Source organism: Lissotriton vulgaris, chromosome 7, assembly GCF_964263255.1.
Source record: "Lissotriton vulgaris chromosome 7, aLisVul1.2, whole genome shotgun sequence".
Classification (NCBI taxonomy): domain Eukaryota; kingdom Metazoa; phylum Chordata; class Amphibia; order Caudata; family Salamandridae; genus Lissotriton; species Lissotriton vulgaris.
This window is the reverse complement of record NC_141695.1, coordinates 882,852,556-882,874,956: the sequence shown is the minus strand read 5'-3', so window position 1 is coordinate 882,874,956 and position 22,401 is coordinate 882,852,556. Positions and strand designations below refer to the sequence as shown.

Below are 22,401 nucleotides of genomic sequence, written 5' to 3'. Positions count from 1 at the left end.
TGTATCAGTTTCTTCAACTTCATGATGGCCTTTGCCCACGTTAATTGCTCAGGGACTATTAACAGCAATACAGTCAACTCATTTTGACACTTAGGTTTTAGTCAGGATTGGCAGTGGGGAACATTGCAAAGCGTGTAAATGGATATGGAGAGTTTCAGCAGTGGTGTGTGCGAGCCCATTGTTGTTAGCTTATATACAAACATTGGAAAAGCCAAGACCTATGAAACTGAAGGTTGGTGCCCCTCAAATTCAAAATATTGCCCTCATCTAATCTGTATTATGCCGCAATACTATTACTATGTATTGAATCTGTTTGCTCCCAGCCCACATTGAGAGCTTCAGAAACATAATTGCAGTCAATCAAATACTAATGAATATGACTAAGAGAAACAGTTTCATTAGTTGGAAATGTTTAAATTTGTTTAGCCAATAGGGGAAAACAATTTGGAGATATAGTTGGCTGCTATGAAAAAAATAATATTGGTATGGGGGAAGCCAGCAAGACCATCAAAATAAGTAGAAAGGTAAATCCTTATGATCAGTGTCCATTGATAATATCAACAGCAGTCCGTAGCAACTACAGAACTGCTATTTAATGTGTAAGTAAGTATTTTGCAAAAATGTTGGTTGGACAAAGCCAAAGTAATTTGCATTTAGACTGTTTTTAGCTTAACAAACAGTACGTCACCTGCTCAGGTATGGCGGTCGGTAGGGATGTAAAGGATGAATTTACGAATAGGTTTAGCTTTAAAAAAATATGTTTTAGGCTTTGAAATAGTCTGCAATGCAAAAGGATAAACTATGCATAGAAAGAATGAATAATCAAGCAAGGAATCGATATCATGTAAATTTGGTTTTAATATTGTATATATTATGTTTAGCAATACACTGATTTGAGAGTATGGCATATTTATTTAATTTCTCTCCAAGCAGATCATCTGCTCTTAGGAAAACTAAAAAACAAGTCAATATTCATGGGCAACAGGAGGTAATGATGGAGTCACTGAAGGCAAGTTGATTTTCTTGCTTTGGAGTTGACTTTATATCTCTATTATGTGCAGCTATACTACTTTTTGCTCTGAAAGGAGATTCTCGCTAAGTCCTAACTTAAAAAGTTTAGAAGTACTTACCATAACCTATGCAGTGAATTTCATGAGAACAATATGATTGGAAAGACAAGTAAACGTATTGAATGCATTTTAAACAGCATAAAAAACATTGTGTTTATTTATGTGCTAGTGTATTGACTGGATCTAACCTTTTTTTAAATGTTATACTTAACCCTGCTGTAAGACTTGTTATTGTTAAGGTGTTGATTCACCCAAATAAAGATTTGGGATGACTGTTTTTCTTGGGAATTCGCTGTAGTCCTTTCAAAATGAATTATCCTCTCATTTTAATCTGTGTATTTGATTGACTTTCAGCATTTCACAGCTCAAGGGGTTTTCTTGATGACAATGGGTGACTGAGATTCAAGTCTTATGGATACTCAAATCCGGAACAGTATTCCAAACTTTCTTCCTTTGGAAAGTCATTTTAGATTTTCATGAATTAGACATTTCTTTTACCCTTTTTTGCTACTGTGCCTATCCACCCAGAAGAGCTCTCACTACTTAAACTAGATGTTAGGTTTATCTTGATAACATATAGAAAAGGGAGTTAGAGGATGGTCAGCTAGGCTCGTCCTCCAAAATATAAGTTAAACAAAAAGGTTTCTGTTTCCAGATACCCAAGAGCCTAGCTCAAAGAAGTAGTACAGTCAGCACACACTGGGGTTGACCGTTAGGCAAATGAGTTTCTTGACTGGCTGAACCTACAGGATCCTTTCCTAAGGTTCACCTCTACTATGAGTCGTGAACAGTTGGTCTTTCTGGATCTAAACATTAAGGCTGAAAGAGGAAAACTGACTACCACAACGCATTTTAAGCCTACATCAAGGAACTGCTTGCTTAGCTTTGAGAGCTTTCATCCACGCCAGCTTCGGGAAAATCTGCCTTTTGGACAGTTCCTACGGCTCAGGAGGAACTGTTCTGAGAAAAGTGATTATGAAGTACAAGCGAAAGAGCTTTGTGAAAAACTACAACAAAGACAGTATCCCAAAAAGATAGTTCAAAGAGCAAAGAAAAGAGCATCCAATAATAACAGGGAGGCACTGCTGGAAGCAAAACAAAAGGAACCGCCAACAGATACTTCTGAAAGAAGACCTATCTGCATCACTACCTACACGGTAGCTTCACAACAGGTAACAAAAATCGTGAAAAAACACTGGAAAACATTGAACAGTGGAGGTCTGAATATCACCCAACCTATGTTCAGTCATCGAAAAGGGAAAAACCTAAAAGATCTGGTGGTACATACACGTCCAAGGAATATGGAAGGTCCGATCAGAAGACTACATCCACTACCAGTAGGTCATCACCCATGTTCCAACTGTAGTGTATGCCACCTTACCGAAACTACGAAACAGGTGACATGTAACACAGGCCTTGTGTGGGACCTGAAAAATTTCTCGAACTGTAATACGTCAGGGGTCGTATACATGATCACATGTGTATGCAATCTGCACTACATAGGAATGACCACCAGAAAGGTCAACACGAGAATGGTGGAACATCGAAGCAACTTCAGGTGTAAACACTCAAATACAAAGATGACCACACACTTTTTGGAAATGGCACATACACCCATCGATTTGCGGTGGGTAGTTTTAGAAACCCAACAGCCCCATGCTGATATGGAAAAGAAACTACTTGAAAAAGAACAACGTTGGGTGTTCAGACTCCGTTCACACATTGTGGGACTCAATGATGATATCCCCTGGGGTCAGTTCACATGAACAAGAATTCTGTTGATATGAGTGTTTACTCATATAGAATAAAACTCATTGAGCATCATGTATGTCAATATGACCTGTCTTAGAACACTGATGGTGTTGTTTCGACTTTTCTCGGCAAGTCCCGCTAATGTGAAAGGTTTACCATTAGTCAATTTAACAAATAAAATAACAGACTAGAGGAGCAACTTCAATGTAACTACCACATTTGTTCCAAACCATCTGTGAACCATGATGAGGAAAACTTAATCCACTCTACGAATCCCAGCAAAATTGTATCACCTAGTGTAAAGCGAGGAATAACCAATAGAGCGTATGTGTTTAACACTATATACTGAAAAAGCATATATAAAGAAAGATATGAATTAGACACCCCTCTTGCTAGCGCTTTGTGCGCTTAAGAAGTGATGTATGAACTTAAAAAATGACCCTGCCAAATTATCACCTAATAATATGTAACATATTTCGCATAACATCCTAAATGATTTTTTATGCACTTCCATGAGCGTACAGCACCGTTTTATACGTTTTCGTTACATGAAAACGGAATCGGTACCCTCAAGATGGCCGCCGCAAAGTCTAGAGGCGGTAGGCACGTTACGCTCTAGCTCACGTAAGGGCAGCTACACGTGGAGCGTGAACAGCGAACGGCACTCCTTCAAATACAACACCGCAACCCCCAGTCCGATAACATCCGGACCGGAGGGACACAAGTAGGTGCCTGAATGCGGGCGGTATCCGGTGCACAAGTAAGTAAGGACGGGGCGATTGGGGCCCGAGAAAGGATGTGGTTAATATCGCCATCCGGCGCGGACCTGTGGTTAATTACAAAACCTCGTTTTCTTCTTCCATCAGAGTTGCTAGGATATCGATACCCCTCCGACTCCATGGGGCCCAGTTAGGTCTCTTGAAAAGTATGTATGAGTGAGTGTGACTGGTGAATGTTTGGGTGTGTCACTGAGAGTGGTGTGTTTTATATCACGTTATTATGCACAAAATAAATCACGTTTTTTGTGCATGAAAACAACCACGGTCAATATGTCCGTTTTCTAGATCACAGAAAATCACCATATTTTCTGCCTGCCAACTATGTGTGATGAGATTTGGGGGTATTCACCCCATGATTTTTTAAGATGTTTTTTATCTTTCAGGAACCACGTGTTTTTTGGAACAAAATACGTAGGTATTGTTTGCATGCACTTAATATAGTTTGCTGCATTTAATAAGTAATTTTGATAAATTCCAATTGGAGAGTTAAGGAGTGGCGAACACAGGGCTGGTCCCTGTGTAGTCCCGAAGAAGTGCTTGGGGTATGCACGAAACATGTCGACTATAGGAGTTGATAGGAACATCTGAACACATTGAGTTTAGGGTAGCCTGTCTCCCCACCCCGTTTTTAATATTACCACCTAGAGGCCAGAATAAAGTTTATTGAAAACCTACTGGGCAGGTATTTTTATCTTACAACACATAGTCCACTCCCCACAATTACACATGCACCACACATAGTCCTTAAAAGTGCTCCTACGTAACTCCGCAAGTCGTAGCACGCCCCAGCCCGTAGAGGACTGGGATGGCCCCAATGATGAAGCATGTCACCGTGGGGCAACCCCGGTGAGTGAGGGGACACCTAAAAAAGGAGCAATTCTCCCTTTTTACACACATTAATATATGTCTCACGGTCAACCCCAGTGTGTGCTGACTGTACTACTTCTTTGAGCTAGGCTCTTGGGTATCTGGAAACAGAAACCTTTTTGTTTAAGGTTTATCTTGATATCACCGAAGGCTTTCCCAAAATAAAAATGTTATGGATTAACTTTGGGGTAATCTGTACTGTCAAGTCAAGTCAATTAGCTTTATTTCGATAAAAAAATATCTTAAAAGCATTACAAGAAAAACAGTAAAACACCATGATTCAAAAACATTGTCTAACAATTAGGATAAAATGCTTTACAATAAATTAGATAAAATGGTCGTAATACATGACCGCAATTAAACAATCATTTTTAGCCTCTTAAGTCTAATTGACCATGCCCAGCCCAAATATTTAGCCATACCAGAAGCAAACAGCGGACGGGTATCAGACATTAGTATTCGTAAAGCGTCTTTGTAGTGTCTGGTAGCCAGCCCTCTACATAATGGTTTTAACCACATAGATCTTGGAGAATTGTAGGCCGGGCATTCAAATAAGAAGTGGGCGATAGACTCCACTCTGGATGTACAAAATATGCAAAAAGGAGTAGTTTGCCCTGGAATTTTCCATCGGGCCAACAGTTCTCTTAAGGGAAGAAGACCCACCCTAAACCTGAAGTACAGGGCTGTATCTGTACTGGTTTAGTCCCTTGAATCACTAACTGAATGGACAGTGTCCTGCATCACAGCTGATGGGCAAATGAAAGGGTTCATCTTACACAAGTCTTCCCTATTTATAGCTAAACAGAGCTGCAATGTGGAAATCCGTTCTCCTGTTTGCCAGGTATTATTACATGGATTTTAGCAGGCATTTTGCATTCTTCCACTATACTTGCTTTAATCCAGGCAATAATACCTTGAAGAATACACCTCACTGAACAACAATTAAATCGTTTCCAGTTATCCTTTCAACTCTGCTCGTGGTGTATGCTTCATCTGTTGCATATCTTGTTATTAGTCACTTAGATGCTTATTCTGAGCTCATTGTCAAAATGAACGAACCAAACCGACCATGTTTGACTTTCTCGGAAAATGGAGCTCCTTGAAACTCTCAGGTGACTTTGTAAAATTATCCTGTGTTAGTAGTGCATAAATGTACTATTTCCTGCTTTCTCTATATTCTAAATTATTTGAAGTAGGATTTCTGTAGTCAGAACTCCATTTCCTACTTTTTCATTTTCGTAAAATGATTTGAAGTCGGGTTGTTGCATTGAAAGTTCCTTTAGCATTTACTTTAAATTTGAATGTAATTGGATTTTGTTTAAAAGTGACTAAATAACTATGCAATGTTTTACTATTATACTATACTGTTGCAACATGTTCACCGTAAGTATGTTAATGACCCTGCATAGAAGTAGAATTCTTCTAGTGTTAATTAATTTAAAGACGATCACTATGATGGAGAACTTTAAATATTAGTAAGTACCTTTTCCTTTTCTCCTCATTATATTCTAGACGTGCAGTTTCATTTTTCCTGATCCTCACCCAGCTGGGATTCTGCTGTGTGTACTTTGTGTTCCTGGCTGATAACATAAAGCAGGTAGGATGAGATGGATGGAACGTGTTGCATGTTATCCAGGAACAAAGGTGGGTGGGGTGAGCCGGGGCGAACACATTTTTTTTTCCGGGAATAAATGTAAGTCCAGTTTCACCAAATCCTAATGACCTCTTTGTTCCTTAAAGAGTTTCCGTCCAGTGTCGATTCCTGTGACTGTCGATCTCACTGTTGCCCGAGCATCATCCATGGCCTCTATTTTGACCCTTTTTACAGCCTCGAATTGTTATGTGTTCCCAGTAACATTTATTTATTTAGTAAACATTGAGGGGTCGAACTCGCATACGTTTTTGAAAATCACTTCTGGAGGAACTGGTCCCTCTTGGTCTCATTCACAAAATATTACATCCAGTGAAGGTGTCAGAAGTGAGCAGAGCACTCTAAGCATGTCCTCCTCCGGGACTGGCCCATCTGTAACAGTCCCACCCTCCAGATCAGGAGTCACTGCTCTAGAACTGGACACAACATTAAATATGAGATCTCATTATTTGCTCACATCACTGCGGATAAGGACTCCAAAACTAGATACAACCCTCCAGATGAGGCCTCCTGATCTGTGCACAATTATATAGCTCTGTACCTTACAAGTAGTAGCAGTAGACCAGATGAGACCTCTAGATATAAAAATTGACACAGCACTCCAAATGTGACTTCCAGGACTGGAGAAGACAATCGGGAGGAAGCCTCTACAGAGGAGACCTCTAGAACTGAATACAATATTCCACTTGCCCCCTCCCTCCAAAATACAGTACAGTTTTCCAGGTGGCACATGCAGAACTGAACATAAACTATACATAAGTCTCCAAAATTGAATACAGATTTCTAGAAGAGGTCTCCAAAATTGCATCAAGTATGCAATTAAATATTGCATATGTTTGAGGCATGTGTGCTGTAGATACACTTGCTTTGCATAAGTATGCCATCTAGTGTTGGACTTGGATGCTTACAAGTTGTTTTTGTTTCAAGACGTTTTCTTTGGGTCACGGGGCTGTGTGACTCCTCTTGCGATTTCCTCTTTGATACTTTGTCTGCTACACAAAGAGGGGCACAGTATTTAGCACTTCTAAAGGGTATGGCACTATTATATTTTATATTTCTCTCTTCACGCCAAGTAATTTACAATGTTGAATTTTATAGCCAAAATAAAGTCGCAATACGTTCTCTACACATAGAGATGCCCTTTGCATCGCACTATCTATGTGTAGAGAACGTATCGTGACTTTATTTTGGCTATACAATTCAACATTGTAAATTACTTGATGTGAAGAGAGAAATATAAAAAGAAAAAAAGGAAAATAACAGATCTATTAATGATTAACTGGTCAAAAATACGGTCATAATGGTCATATGAAAGCGCATCATAAAAACATGCTGTGCGCCCTGAAGTTGTCCGTTTGTGGACGAAATGCGTTGGCGGTTGGAAAAAAAAGAAAGGATGAAGTTTAATAAGAAAAACATCACATCGACTCTTCTCTGTGCAATAATTGTATTATAAAGTTGATAGCTGTTTGGCTTTTAAAAGTGTGCTGGGCTAACTGTTCTGTAACGTTTGTGATCACCTTAACTTCTGTCTTTTGGCTGTCACAGAGCCTGCTCCTATATATATATATATATATATATATATATATATATATATATATACGCACGCGCGCGCACACACACACACACACACGCACGCACACTCACCCACCCACTCACTCACTCACTCACTCACTCACACACACACACACTCTCACACATTCTCACACACACTCACACACACTCACACACACTCACACTCTCGCACACACACACACACACTCTCGCACACACACACTCTCGCACACACACACACACACTCTCGCCCACACACACACACACACTCTTTCCTGGGCTGGAAACCAGACATTCACTATTTTTAATCTACGCTCTACTATTTTCTCCAGCTGCGTTCTCCCCATTCTGTGTTCTCCTCTGCCTCTTCATTATCTTTGTTGTTACATAAATATCTTTGTCTTACTTCTTCTGTGCCTACTCAGTTTCCTTTATGTCTCTTGTGATTCTAGCCCTTTTGTTTCACCCTAGTTAGGAGTTCCAACCATTAACGCAAGGCACCAATAGTATGTGTAGTTGCACTCAGTTTCTGAGGATAAACCCCACCTTTGTACATTGATGGCTTCAAGCAGAAAGGCCTTTTCGAAATCCTGCCACTGGCAATTTCATTGCTTGTCTCCTTCTCTCTTCAAATGTAAACTCATGGCCAAACGGGCCAAAAGCATGGCCGCCGCAGAGATCTCGCGTTCATAAGTGAGATTTGAGAGTGGGCGGGACCATTGTTCCTGATATGACATGTTTAAAGTCCCTGGATCATTGTAAAGAGCCAGGAGTGAGGATGTGCCCCCAAAACCAGACTCACACCCAGTGAATGAGACTGCACCCCAAGACATCGGATTCACACCAAATGATTAAGACTGTTCACTAATGTGTAATACTCAACCACATGTGTTAGACCCACAATCCATGAGACTTGTGGGCCATGAATGAGAGCGCACCGGACATTTGCACCTGGTGTACAGGCTGTGCACCAAGGTTTGGAACTCACCCCAAAGGAATGAGGTTTTGCTACAGTAAGTGAGAATTAAAGATGCAAGGGAAACTGTATTGCAGGGGTGGGACACACTTGATTACTGAGACTTGAAACCAATAAAATACCTAATTAGTGAGTCCTCACATGCTTCCCTCTGATTTTTCTTTGTTCCTTGATTCTCTTCCCTATTGTCTGCTCTCATGCAGCCTTCCTGTGTGCTCACTTATCTGCCTCTGCTTTGTCAGGTCCTGTCTGGCACGTGCAGCGTCTCCCTTAGTTAAACATCTTACAGATGTAGCGCCAGTAAAAGCACTGTAGCACACAAACTTAAATAGTAAGTGCTGCTGAAAAGACCAGCTAGAGATGAACACCATGCTAGACTGTTCCAGATCCCTGTAGATGAGGTACAGCATCTCAGTTTGCCCCACCTCTGTCAATTCACAACAGAGAGAGGTGCTTATAACATACAAGTTGAGTGCCCAAGCACTAGACATTGTAATGAACAGAGGGTGAACACCAGAGTGGACAATATCTGCACCACTGGAAAAAGAGAAACTGTGAACTTCTCTTGCATCAACCAAGTGCACAAATAATTCAAGAAACATGCTTTCTAAAGCTAACCGCGAAGAAAAGATACTTCTACAAAAAGATGGAGAAGAAATATTTTGCAGCATCCAAGTAGAAGATAGAGGCAACAGAAATAGTTATCACATGTTACATCATGTGAACAGGCTAGACACAAAATGGAGGGTACCCCACCATTTGTGTCTGTTTAACATTGTTTCAAAACAGATAATTAACAAGTACTGATAATACTGGCTTGCTTGTTGTTTTTTGTCATCACTGACAACAGTGATACAATCTGTTATGCCAAAACAGCTTTCCATTTCACTAGCACTCTTTCTGTCCCATAGTCCTAGCACCCTTCCTGTTCCCTACCCTCTCTGTTTTACTCTAATGCAGTCAGTTGGTCTTTCTATCCCCTGCTACCCTCTTTTGCACAGTCTGTCCATCTTTTTATCCTCTGCTAGGATCTTTCTTAATATTTCTTATAATGTTCTCTATACAAATGAAAATAAACATGTTAGCACTGACACGTGGATCACTATGCTTGTGTTTTCAAACCCCATTTGACGTTCCTACAACTACTATTTATTTATTTTATTTTTATTTTGGTCATTTGTAAGGCACAGCGAATCATCCTCAGGGAGATCTGTCTTTAATTCCACTGATATTCTGTTAATGTTGAATATATTGGACATTGATGCCAAATTATTTATGGAATTGGCTGCAGACTCAAAGTAGTAGCAATTATGATGTTTTCTTTTAAGACAACTACTTTTTGGATACTTGCACAAAAGATCAATTCAAAGACAAATGATCAGCCCTGTATCTTTTTGCATCAAAAGAATAGAGCTCAAAGCCGGGTGGGCTGGGGCATTTTTTCTGGGAGACAAGCCGAGGAGTTACTCAGTTGATTTTCTCCTTCGTTTTCTTTTTGTGTAGGTGGTGGAAGCCTCCTCTGGCACAACCAATAACTGCAATTCGAATGAGACTGTGGTGCTGACATACTCCATGGATTCACGGTTCTACATGCTGTCCTTCTTGCCCTTCCTCATCCTCCTGGTCTTCATCAAGAACCTCAAGTACCTAGCAATGCTCTCCATGGTGGGGAACATCGCCATGCTGGGCAGCCTTGTGATTATCTACCAGTTCATCATCAGGGTAAGAGCCCTACTGTAATTAGACCACACTCGGTACAAAAGGGGGTGGTAATGGACGGAGCATCTGAACTAATCAAACACTCACACCCAGTCAAAAGATCTGGGTTTAATCCATCACCGTTCTTTAGCCCACTCTGCCACCCCAGTTCAGACATGGCTATATGCAAATCAGTCTGACCCTGTGCCTCATGGGAACAGTCCACACTCTACTAAACGGAACCTTTCTAATAGGCCGCGCCTTCACCAATAATTAAGAACACCCAACCAAATCATGCTAGGTGGCAGCTCTCTACTGGATCTCCATGTAGAACGTAGCACCTCCTTTGACAACCCACTTACATTATTATCCTTAGTGGATAAAGCGCCCTTCCTCCTACTTGACCACACCTTCACATTTGACGAAGCTTCCTGTACGAACAGGCACCTATTTATTGGATCCCACTGTCTTTATTGTACCACCTGTCCCCACTGGGCATGGGTTAACCCAAGATGTAGTGCCCAGACTCAATAAACAATAGAATGTAAAGAGGCTGGTTTTAAAACGTACCTGGGATGCAGAGAGTTTAAAAGGGGCTATTGAATAGCAAGGAGGGCGCACACATTATGTGTGTCCTGCCAGCTGCAATGTTGCATGTCTTCTACACTATTTTCTCTAGGAGGCAGTATTGGTAGTGTTAATAAAATTGTGTTTGTTTCCATATAATACAAAATTGTCAGTCACTGAACTTTACTTCACTTCGATGTGGGCTAACACTACTCGGCAACAGTAGATATTCCGTTTTTAGGTCTCGCCTGGCCAAAGCAGCGCATGCGCTGATCTCGTCATGGAGAGGACCTTTTGGAATCTATTCTCCCCGTGGACTTACATGCACGCGTCTGCATGGACAAAGATGGCTGCTCTCGCCATCTGTCCAAAGCAGACAGCATGCACTTGTCCATATAGACTGTGAACAGTCCGACGCCATCTTGTTCTAAATAGAGCATTCACCACGCTGCCGCGTTCACCCTCCCTCGAGCGTTCACCACGCTGCTGCGGTCACTCTGACCGGACGTTGCGTGCTCGGATTCATAAGTGCACAGGTGCTCATGTTCAGCCCCGCTCTGCAGCTGCACTTGTTTTCCCCACTTCGACCACTGCCTCCAACGAATGACCAATCCAAAGTAAACATTTTATTGCACCATTTGTCAGTCCCTTCCTACCCGGGCGAGGCCTAGACGTGCTTGTGTAGTCTTCACTCACTCTCCCTACCCAGAGTTGGTTGTAGGTGACAGGGACGTCTTTCCACGGCTGGAGGTGTGGCGTCCGGGTGTGCGGATCGCTTGTAGTCCTCCGCTCTGGTCCTGTCAGTGGGTGTGGACAGCATATGGTTGTCACTGGCCCTGTACCACCTGATGCGCCGAGGAACAAAACAGACAAAGCCGGAAGCCGCATGGGTACAGATTTCCTCGAAGGCGGCACCAGGACAGAGCCCCTGCTCTCCCGGATCCTCTCCTCTGCCCTTAGGCGACCCGCTCCTCTCTGGGGATTCACTACTGTCACTCGTTGTGTAGCGCTTCAACAAAACTACAGAGGGGCAATACAGCGCTAGAATAAATAATAGGCACCAGGTGATCCCACTCACCAGAAGCCGACCCCTCTACTGCTGCTGTCAGTGGGATGTAAAATGTGGAGGAAGGTCTATAAAGGCGCAGGAATCTGCTAAGCGCTATAAGAGTGTAAAATGGGGGAAATCTGCTCTAGAGGCGCAGTCCGTGTAATTGAGTGTGTTTTGCGTGAGCACAGCCTGTTTTCTCACCAACAGCTGTGCAAGCGAGAGTAGACTTTGCAGGTTCAGTGACGTTAAATTTCCTTTCTGATATTTTCAGAATTTAAACTTCACCAGTTGTCATTATTCACAAAAAAACATTTGTTACGTGTGTATCTCCTACAGCTAAGAAGGAATAGCTTTGGCTGGTTTAGATACATGTTTATTGCTGCGTAATCGAACAAACCAGCAGAGGCACCCAGCTGTTGGCCAGGAAGCAGGCTGAGCTCTCGTAAGCCATGGAGGGTTTCATGGGAAGTGGTTGCTCCAAGGTTTTAATTCTACTTTTAGATGAGAACGGTATAGTGCAGCTGTCAGGTTCCCCAAATGTGATTGAAACTCCCTTAGTAGCCAGTGATTGAGCAGAGCTCATGACCTTGTGCTCCCACACCTGACCACTAAAAAGGGCCTTGCACTCTGATGCGGTTAGGTGCGTTTCTTGCAAAATTATAATCTGGGCGTGGCTGTCCTGCAGACATCTACTGATCACCTGCTTCTTCCAGGGATGAAGCCTGTTAACATTCCTGGTCAAGATCCCGATTTCATTCACACACTTACCCATCCCAACCATCTTGCACTGGTTGAATTGCCTCACGCCAAACTACCCTTCCCAAACTAACAGGCTCAGATATACTTGGCCAGCAAACACCCCTGGAATGCCTTTCTGCTTCTCTCTTATCCAGACAACACATCCGACAAATTAAACTAACAGGGCGTTTTTCAGCCCCCCCCCCCCTTTTACCTAGTTTGCTTCCCCCCCCCAGTGCCCACCCATATTTTTGATGGCATATCCATATATGGCAATTCAAGTTCACGTTTTTGGAGAAGAGAATATAATCTACATATTACCCTTCCTAGCTCTACCCCCCGCAAAAAGTGAAAAAGTAAAAAAAGGATGGAAAGAACCACCAATTCCCTACTACCCTCCTAACATAGAAGAGAGAGAAACAGAATGGCCTTGGAACAAACCCCCCCCCCCTTGTGAAACTCCACCTTTTATCGACCTTCCTGCCTTGTCCCCTTACCACGCCCTCTACGCATACCGGGGAGGGTGGATTGGAGCAAACACCCCTTGTAAGACTCCAGCATTTATCGACTTCCCTGCCATGTCCCCTTAACACCCCCCTCCGCATACCGGGAAGGGGTGGACCAAAAGGGGTCAGCCTAGTAGGGGTCATCCATTGTAACCAGAGTTCTCCAATGATTTGTCCGAACCCACTAAGCCTTGTGTGAAATTCTTCACTGTGTCACAACCAGGCGGCCTCCATCCATCTGCGCCTTCACTAATCAAGCCCCTATAGTTAAAAAAAGCCATAGCTCTGTCTGAATGCATCTAACAAAAGACACTCGCATATAGTAAATAAGCCGGTGTCCAAGGTTCTATACGTACCAGGACACCAGATTGTCTCGCTAACACTCACCCCTCTTTAGGCCGCATCTATCTATGCAGCATCTTATGCACATCCACAAATTCCCCTCTCCATATGCTTCCCTTTGTTGCACCGGACAAACAAGACCCAGAGGTTTTACCAACCCCTTATAACGAGGGTTACAGGCTGATTCCCAGATGTCATATAGTGCAATGAACAACTTGAAATGTACTGGGTTCTTATGCCCCCTCCATCTAGACCCTCATGATGGATTCTGGTTTTAATACATAGACTAGAGAGGCCAAGTCCAGTGGCTGCAGAGTGCGGAAAATGAAGCCTACAGGCCTTGTTCTGTTTAGTGGTAGTTTCTTCTTGAGTGTCTTTTTTTCATATCATGAGTACAAATCCTTCAGATAGTTTGATGGACCGAGAGAAATAATCAATGTCCTTATGATGCCCCATCTCATCACCCCTCCCGCCCCCTCTATCCTCCCACACTGCATTGCCTGCGGTGCGACCATGGAAATAACATTTAGTTTAAGGAATAATAAAGCTATCTTATTTGCACATGTTATACGTATGTTCAGGTTTTCATTTAGACGTCATTCTGAAGTTTGTAAATGATGTGCGTTATGCATAGAGCTCACTTTTGGTCTGTGGCGGGGGCTGAGGTTTAGTGCTCTGATCTTGTCATGCCAGCGCCTCCTTCTTCGCCGAAGTCCCGTGATCGCGACCAGAGCCGATCCAGCTCAAACACAAGACTCCTTTGTTTCGATTTGCAGCCAGAGCAGATGTCTTCAAACTTTTTTTGCTCAGAACTCCCCTAAGCAAAATGTTTTGAAGATGGGCCTCCTGCCCTCAAACTTTATTGCAAGAACAGAGGGCGTGGGGAGGGTAGAGCTTATGAGATCATTTCAGGGGTACGTTTTCTGTCGCTCATAATCCATACTAAATGTGCCATGGTGACATTGCACTTGCTTCACTAATGACGGCTACTGCTTTGCCAAGTGGGAAGTGTTCTCTGCCATCTCTCTGAGCCTAGCTAACTCCTCTGCTTCAGTGTTTAGAGTGCGCTGGGTCCCTAAGGGAAGAAAAAACAAGCATTGAAAATGCAATAGGTCTCGCCTTTTATTAAGTTAAAGCCATTTGTTTGCTGTTCAATACCATTAGCAACGCAAATGGCTTTAACTTAATCAAAGGCGAGACCTATTGCATTTTCAATGCTTGTTTTTATAAAAGCTTCTCTTTTCCTATCGACTATTTGCATTTCTGGTCCTTCCCATTTCTTGTTTTACAAATCCCTCTAATCTGTCTTCACCCAGGATATTCCAGATGTCAGCCACCTGCCGTTCGTCTCAGGATGGAGGACCTACCCCCTATTTTTTGGCACAGCCATCTTTGCTTTCGAGGGAATTGGCGTGGTAAGCATGGAATGGGTATCTGCATAATGTAAATTTGTTTTTTCAGGTAGACCTGGGAAAAACAGTCTCATTCTGACTACACAAGGATGTCTCCCAGATCTGAGCTACACCACAGCTTAAACTCCACAAATCCCATTTTAAATTGATGACGTTTTTCCCCCCCAACCTATTGTGACTATGAAATAACGTGTTATTAAACTGCATTTTTACTATGTTTGGTTTGCATGATATTGAAAGAATGTCACCAACACAAATCTATGAACACGGGAGTCAATTCGCTGATTGCATTTGATTCCGCTTGTTAATCTACACTTGCACACCGAGAATGGGCTGACCAAGCGGTTGTGATTTGTCATCTCGCTCTTTGCAGATTACTCACTGCTGGTTGTGGAGTGTGTTAATATTTGTACCAGGATCTATGAACAGTGAACCCAGCCTGCAAAATAAGAAAGTCTGTATGAGAATTGTAATTTGTGTGAGATTTGAAGTAGGTGATTCCTGTTTTATGGCTATTTATTTCTGGTTTTACCTGACAAATTTCAGTTTCTCAATGATGATTCTTGGTTAAGATCAAGATTCCTAATTTGCGAATAGGGATTTTAGATAATTTTGACAGATACCTGTTGATGGTGATTCTGGTTTTGTAGGTTGTTGTTCTAGATGAGTAAATGTATTCCTGGTTTGGGGATACGGATTTCTGCTTTGTGGATTATGTTTTTCAGTTAGCGTGTGGTAATTTTTCATTTCCCTACAGTTATTTCTAGTTTTCTAATGCCCATCCCTGGTTTGTCAGTGATGATAACTAGTTTGGAGATTATTATGCGGGTTTGATTATGATTACTTTTTGCGTGAAGGATAATAACTTTTTAAACAATGGTGACACCTGGATTGTGGAGGACAATTCCTGGTTTGCAGATATGGGTTTCTCTTTTGCACCTACTGAATTTTTGTAGGGATTCTTCGTAAATTGAATGAGAAATTTCAAAAAGTTGGGCTGTGACCTGTGCTGAAAGGTAAAAAGAGAACACCTCTGAATACACACTGGCTGTTGTTGGGCTTGAGTTTGGCTTGTGACTTAGTGGCCCTGTAGCGTTTTAGGCTTTGAATCAAGGGTTTCTGCCAGTGAAAGCGCTTTTTGCAGAAATCCAGCTATTCCCCACCTCTAAATGGTTCAGTGGCACCGCAAAGTTAGAGGACTGGACAGCTGCCTTTTTTAGAGATATCCCACATTCACGAGAGTGATGCAGACAAATAAAGGGAAGACTTTCTACCAAACCTTTATCTGATTCAACCTATGAGTGATGAGGGCACATTTATTGTGAAATGTGAACTCTCTGGATGATCAATGAAGCTTAGGTATGTCTAAGATTTAGAAAGTTTACCATAAATCTAATTTGTTTAGTCAGGTTGAATATGTTGGAACATTTTCTATTTTTAGCTTAACCCTAGGGATTGTGCAATATGCTGGAGTCAGATGAACCTGTTTCAAGGCATTAGTGACAATTCTTTCTGCTGAATTTTATATGACCTGAAATCGATGTAGCAAGTCATGTAAAATACCTTCATACTGTGCTCTGCACTAATTCAATGTTACACCATTAGTAGCTGAGTGATGCTATCAACCTAACTTCGAAAATAAATGAACTAAGCATCGCCCAGTTGAATTGCGTCCAGCCATGAATTGGTTCGTGAATGTCTTGATGTTTGCAATTTGCTATGTGAACATCATCAGACTGCAAAGGAGTAACTTGCTGGAAACCACAAACTCAGATCATGTCAACCTGACGGCACAGACCTTTTACTTCTGAGTGATGCAGAGGAAATTATTTAAATGGTCTTCTCCAAGGAAATGAAAACTGTATTGTGGATGACTTAAATCACAATTCAGAGGTTTATCATGAATGGGCACCAAGCAGGCAGTCACCAGAAGATACTTGCCATTATATGACACCCCATCTACAGTCTATTGGTTACACATGTCCTAGACCTCGCAGCAACGTTTCCAGAAAACAAGTCTTTCTACGTTGATTGTAGATGATTATGCATGTACGCTTTACAACCTGGCTTTCTGAATTTGCTGAGATTTAAAAAAATGTAAGACTTCCAAATGAGAAAGATGGTCATTGCCTCCAGAAGGGGCCCTCCAGTTGTGCGCCTCAGACCTAATGCAGCCTTCAGCATGCACATTCATGTTGCAGCTGTCAATGCAAGCCTCTTTTCCAGAATAACTCAATATACTGCGGGGTTCTGTAAGGTAGTTAAGAAGCTGGCTTTATATCTCTGTGAGGAACGTGCTTGCTACTGAGACGTGTGTATTGGGTATGATTCCTGGTAGAGCAAACTCAGCCTTTATTCCTTAGGTGTGTGATAGAATATTGCCTGTTTTGTTGAATAGTAAAAGGCGCATAGGATGAAGCACCATATGCATATCAAAAACAAGGAAAATTGGCAGCGTGGCTTATGATTTTACATTTTTTATATTTGAATTTGCTGCCAGTCGACCCTCTATGGAAAGTCTTTGCGGCCAAAAAGCTTGTTATGGTCTAGCTTGATGGTGCAGTACTTTCCAGACAATTATGTGAGATACAAAGGGCTTTGGCTCTGCCCGCCTGTTGGGAGCCAGGAGTACATGTTTTGATTGGTCAAAAGTTGTGTGCTTCCACCAAAAAAAATATATTACCCTGCACAAAGCTGTGATCATTTTGTTTAGTTATCTAGTTGCTCGAGGCTGAACTTTCAAGGCCACACACAACAACATTGCAATTCTACTAAAGTATTTTCGATAACTAGATAATTTATGTTTTTCTCTAGGAGCAGCACAGATGGGATGAGGGCAGTTATTAAACTCCATGGGTTTTTCGGTCTGGATTGATAATGCAACCTTCACCTGACCTCTTTACTTACACCAGTATTATTCGACAGTTCTTTGCTGCCACACAAATGCATACCTATTCCCATACTATTTACTTGTATTGCTTCACATGACCACTCAACATTTCTATAAAGTCCGATCTAGTGGCATTGTCAATGGTTGTATTTCACTTGAAAGCATTGTTGTTTGTATTGTAGGACATGTTGTAACCCCTATGCTATGATGTATCTAATCTCAATAATTTTTACTCTATTTAGCTCATTTAATTTCTATATAAATAGTGGTTTTAACTTTATACTGTACAAACCCGGTACTGCATGATCTTGCTTTGAGTGCAGTAGAAATTAGGGTTTGGCAGATGTGTCCTCCCAAAATGAGAAGGACAGGACAGGTACCGTGAAATAGATCCCAGCTAGAAAAGATTTCAGTGAACCCTCCATGAAAAAAACTCTAGTTTCAAAAAGCAAAGTAGCAAGCCTCAGAACTGAGAAATGAAGTAATCATACATTAGGATAGGCATTGAAACACATGATTCAAGAACCTAAATGTAAGACAAAAAAACAAGGAAAATAATGTCTTTCTTGTCTGGTTTACTGAGGAAATGTTCTAGAAGTAATTTTGTTTCCTTTTTGAGGAGGGTGGGTTGGTGACATACAACGTTTGCCACATAAGTAGTTTTCACTACAGGTATGTTGTGTAGGGTGGTTGACCTCTTACAGGTACTGAGTAGGAGAGATTGTTGGCCCTCCTCCTAACTTGTGTGAGCAATGTCCGACTAGTCGTGGAGATGGTGGATCTTCTGCCCTTCTAAGTGACCCTAGTGGATGTCAATGTTCTTAGTGCAGTATTTGTGGTGATTCTGTTTGATGTGGGAGAGTATTGTTCCTGAATTAGGTTCTTATAGACACAAAACTTCCCTGGTTTCTCTATTGTTTGTTGTCTTCTAACAAGGATAGGGTTCTCCTCTTTCCTGTTCCTATCATGTTTATGTTATCGGGTCTAGTGCTCATGTGTCTCCTAAATCCTAGCCCAGTGTTCTTGCATGTGAGAATCCTGCCTGGATTTAGATTTCACCAAAACGTTTTTTGGGTGCTTTGTTTTTACATGGTCCCCTTTTCCAACCCTCACTGCCCTTTGATGGACCCCGCCTATCTCTGGGGCGCCCCTTTCCTTGCCACCTTAAGCTTTGAGGAGGCTGGGATGGAAGGAAGACGTGCGGCAGAATAGATGTGTGGATGAATGGATACCAGACACATCCATCCAGGTAGATAGACAGATGGGTATGCACCAAGGACAAATCAGCAGTCCTTAGATGTGTGTTGTCTGTGGTGAGGAAGAGATGAGTCTGCTGCCAACAGGGATGTGCAGAGTATCTCAGAAGTGTAACACAAGCAAGAGAAGGCTATCTCACTGCCTAGCAGAGAATCAGTCAGTTAAGCAAGACATAATTCTGATATCTACCAGAATTGAGTGGCAACTCTCATGTATGCGGCACATGAAAGGCTGCTATTCTGTCTGGCAGCAAATAGTTAACAAGGCTGCCTGCACTAAACAAGAGATTGAAAAGCTATTCAATGGATAGCTATGTCTCCAGCCAGGTCAGTCTTTCACTGTTCACAGAGCTGTTGTGTGCCTAATATTCTCCAGATTAATACACTAGGGACATTTCAAGCCTGACCTTGGTAGGAACATATTTGGGAGTATATTAGGAACACAGTATTGGTCACAGGGTACAGAAATCTTGCCAGTTTAATTTCATTATTCCCACACCAATGACAACAAGTTGCCGGTCTCAAATGCAAGGATAACGCCCATACACACATACATGTGCATATGCCTATGGACCAGTAGATGGCACCTTTTATATCATGTGGAACAAAAGTATTCCTTGAAAATTGCACACTCCAGAGATTCCTATTGATACCTATGAAGGCGATGGCAGACGACAGGTATATGGGTTTCTGCAGATGGATGTCACTGTATGTAATGCAGCCCTATTTTAAACTTCATTTTGGCTTCTTTAGGCAGCCAAAACTGGCCTGTCATCCGAGGGGTCATATTTTTTGGTGCTGAATATGAGTCAAGCAGCACAGTGGATGATATCCTTTGTTGCAATTAATGGTGATAAGGGAATTCTAGACAGCAAGGATTAGCATAGTAAACCTTTGAGAGGACCAAGGTCTGAACAGTGTGCATGAAATCAGGTTTTGGTGCCAGAAATGAGTGTTAGCGGAACAATAGATGATCGCTTTCATTGCAGTTATTGGCAATGATGGAAGTCCAGCCAGGATGCAATTGCATTGTCAATCTTCTAGTGGGCCAAGGTTTGTTGTGTAGGAAGTCATTTGGTTGGAGGAAATGCTTCCGTTTTTTGACTGCATCAACAGTAACACTAGCTTTGGGAGAAACTTGCTCAATGTTCTAAACTATAGAAAAATGAGACTCGATCCATAGGCCTAAGGGCGTGACCTAATTTGCCAGATAGCAGAGAAACCATCAGACCGCAGATCATCCAACCACTCACCATACGCTGTGTTGTTGTGCTAATGTTTGGTCAAATTGAATTCTCTTTTCTTCAGATTTAGTGTTAGGAGATTTGAAAACATTCAGTCTTGGAGGTTGGATATGAAGTTTTTTTGAAGAGTAATGTCCTCAGTAGAAGAAGTGAGGGTCATCAGTTTCCTGGTGAATGGTGAATGGATACTCCGGATTCTTCAGTCTAGGCTCTGAAAGGATTCATGTAGAGTTTGAACAGCAGCTGTACAGGGACCTACCTACCCTTGAGGAACACTGCAATTAATTGGAGATGCACTGGAGATAGAAATTCTCATTCTTACCATCTGATAATCTTTCATTAAAGTGGTTCAAACCCCTTGAATACAACTCCTTCAGTGGAGATGTCAGACCTCAGCACTTGTAAATGTATGTGAAGGTCGATAGTGGAGAGTGCTTCCGGAAGATCTAGTAAAATGAGGAAGCAGGCCGTGACGTAATTGAGAATGTGGTGAATTTCCTATAGGATCTTTAGCATATTTGTTTCTGTTCTGCGCCTTGCAGGAGCCCAGATTAATAAAGGGCTAAAAGTTAATTCTGCCTGATTCGTCAATTGGATGTTGAAACATTTCTCCAAGATCTTGCCAATTCAGGACAGGTAGATGGCAAGTCTGTAGTTAGCTAAGTTGTTCAGATTAGCTTGTTGTCATCTCTCCCTCTTTCTCTACAGGTTTCTCTTCTTCCAATCCTCATTGTTTTCAAAAATGCATAATGGCATTAATGAATGGGGGACATCTTTATAGCCACGAGGACCGTGCAACTAGATTTGCATAAACCATTTTGTTAATCTTTAATGGTTCTCCGTGCTCTCAACCTGCTGTCCTTTATGAGCACAAAGTCCCCCCCAAAACTGGAAAGAAGACAGAATTATTAGTGGTTTTAAGAAATTCTTAATTCCTTAATGTTTACCAGCATCATCCTGGAAGTATTACTTCACAGTAGCTCCAAACGCTCTTAGATTTCCAATCTGTACAGACTCTGCCTCCTCCCCAATAAAAGAAGAATCCCTTGCTGATATTGCTTGTGTGTATTCTCAAAAGGGTTTCTTTGAAAATCCACTTGTGTCTCTAAAGTCACTGCGATCCCCTTCCCAGGGATTTCCCAAGTCCCAGGGATGCAGATGACCTTCATTGCCATCCAACCACTCTGGTTTCTGCCAGCTGACGCAACCAGTCATGCATATCTAGCAGACAAAACAGGCATGGAGCATGGATATAACTGGGCACCCTTGTAATCAACAGTTCTGTAGTAGGGGATCTCTGTGTATAGTCATAATCTAGTGAATAGTCCCGCCCATGTGCGTGGACCCCGGAGCAATCAAAAATAATTCTCTTAAGCTGTCTTCTGTGCAGTCCTGCATAGACACTTAAGAGAAAATTAAAGACAAATAATGCAGCCTATACCTACAAGGCTACACTGTCCTGTACTTCAACTAGAAATGCAAAGGATATTCCACCAATATCACATTTAAACCAAACTGCTAAGTTTCACCCAAAGAGAAACTTCCCCTTCACAAACTCCTTGGAATGATAGAGAGGAAGGGATGGACAGACAAGCCCCCATAGGCTGCCATTATGTGTCTGGAAAAGGGATACTGTGCCTTTAAGGAACTCTCCAGAGACTCTCGGTATCCCAGAATGCACAGCCAAAGTCCTTTTACTTTCACTTCTTTTTTCCGGCTCCTGCTAGCAGGACCCTGGAGCATTGAGCTCTCCCTTTTTGGGTGTTTTTTCCCCAATTTTTTGGCACTTTTCAAGTGTTTTGAGTGAGTGTTTCACTCGACGTCTGACTGCTTCTTCTTCCTTTTGCTGGTTTTTTTTTCCAGTTTTGCCCACTCTTTTGTCGAATATGCCAGCTTTATTCGACAAGTGCCCTGAGTGTGCCAGGAAGAAGGCTAAATTGGACGCTCACAGAGTGTGCATCCTCTGTCTCCCTTCCTCCCATGTCCCTGAGGACTGTGAGATTTGTCAATCCTTCTCTAGGAGGACCCTGAGGGACAGGGAAAAAATT

The 22,401-nt window shown here is 42.0% G+C and overlaps 1 protein-coding gene across 3 annotated transcripts in view; it reads left to right on the top strand.

The window, feature by feature from the left end:
- The window catches only part of LOC147702609 (proton-coupled amino acid transporter 1-like), a 494,150-nt gene that overhangs the window by 319,822 nt on the left and 151,927 nt on the right, over positions 1–22,401 (top strand). For all 3 annotated transcript variants that reach the window (XM_086931275.1, XM_086931277.1, XM_086931276.1), the window contains exons 6-8: positions 5,981–6,065; positions 10,153–10,371; positions 14,868–14,966. In XM_086931275.1, the coding sequence (XP_086787401.1) occupies positions 5,981–6,065; positions 10,153–10,371; positions 14,868–14,966 (403 nt within the window). The remainder of the gene's footprint in view (positions 1–5,980; positions 6,066–10,152; positions 10,372–14,867; positions 14,967–22,401) is intronic.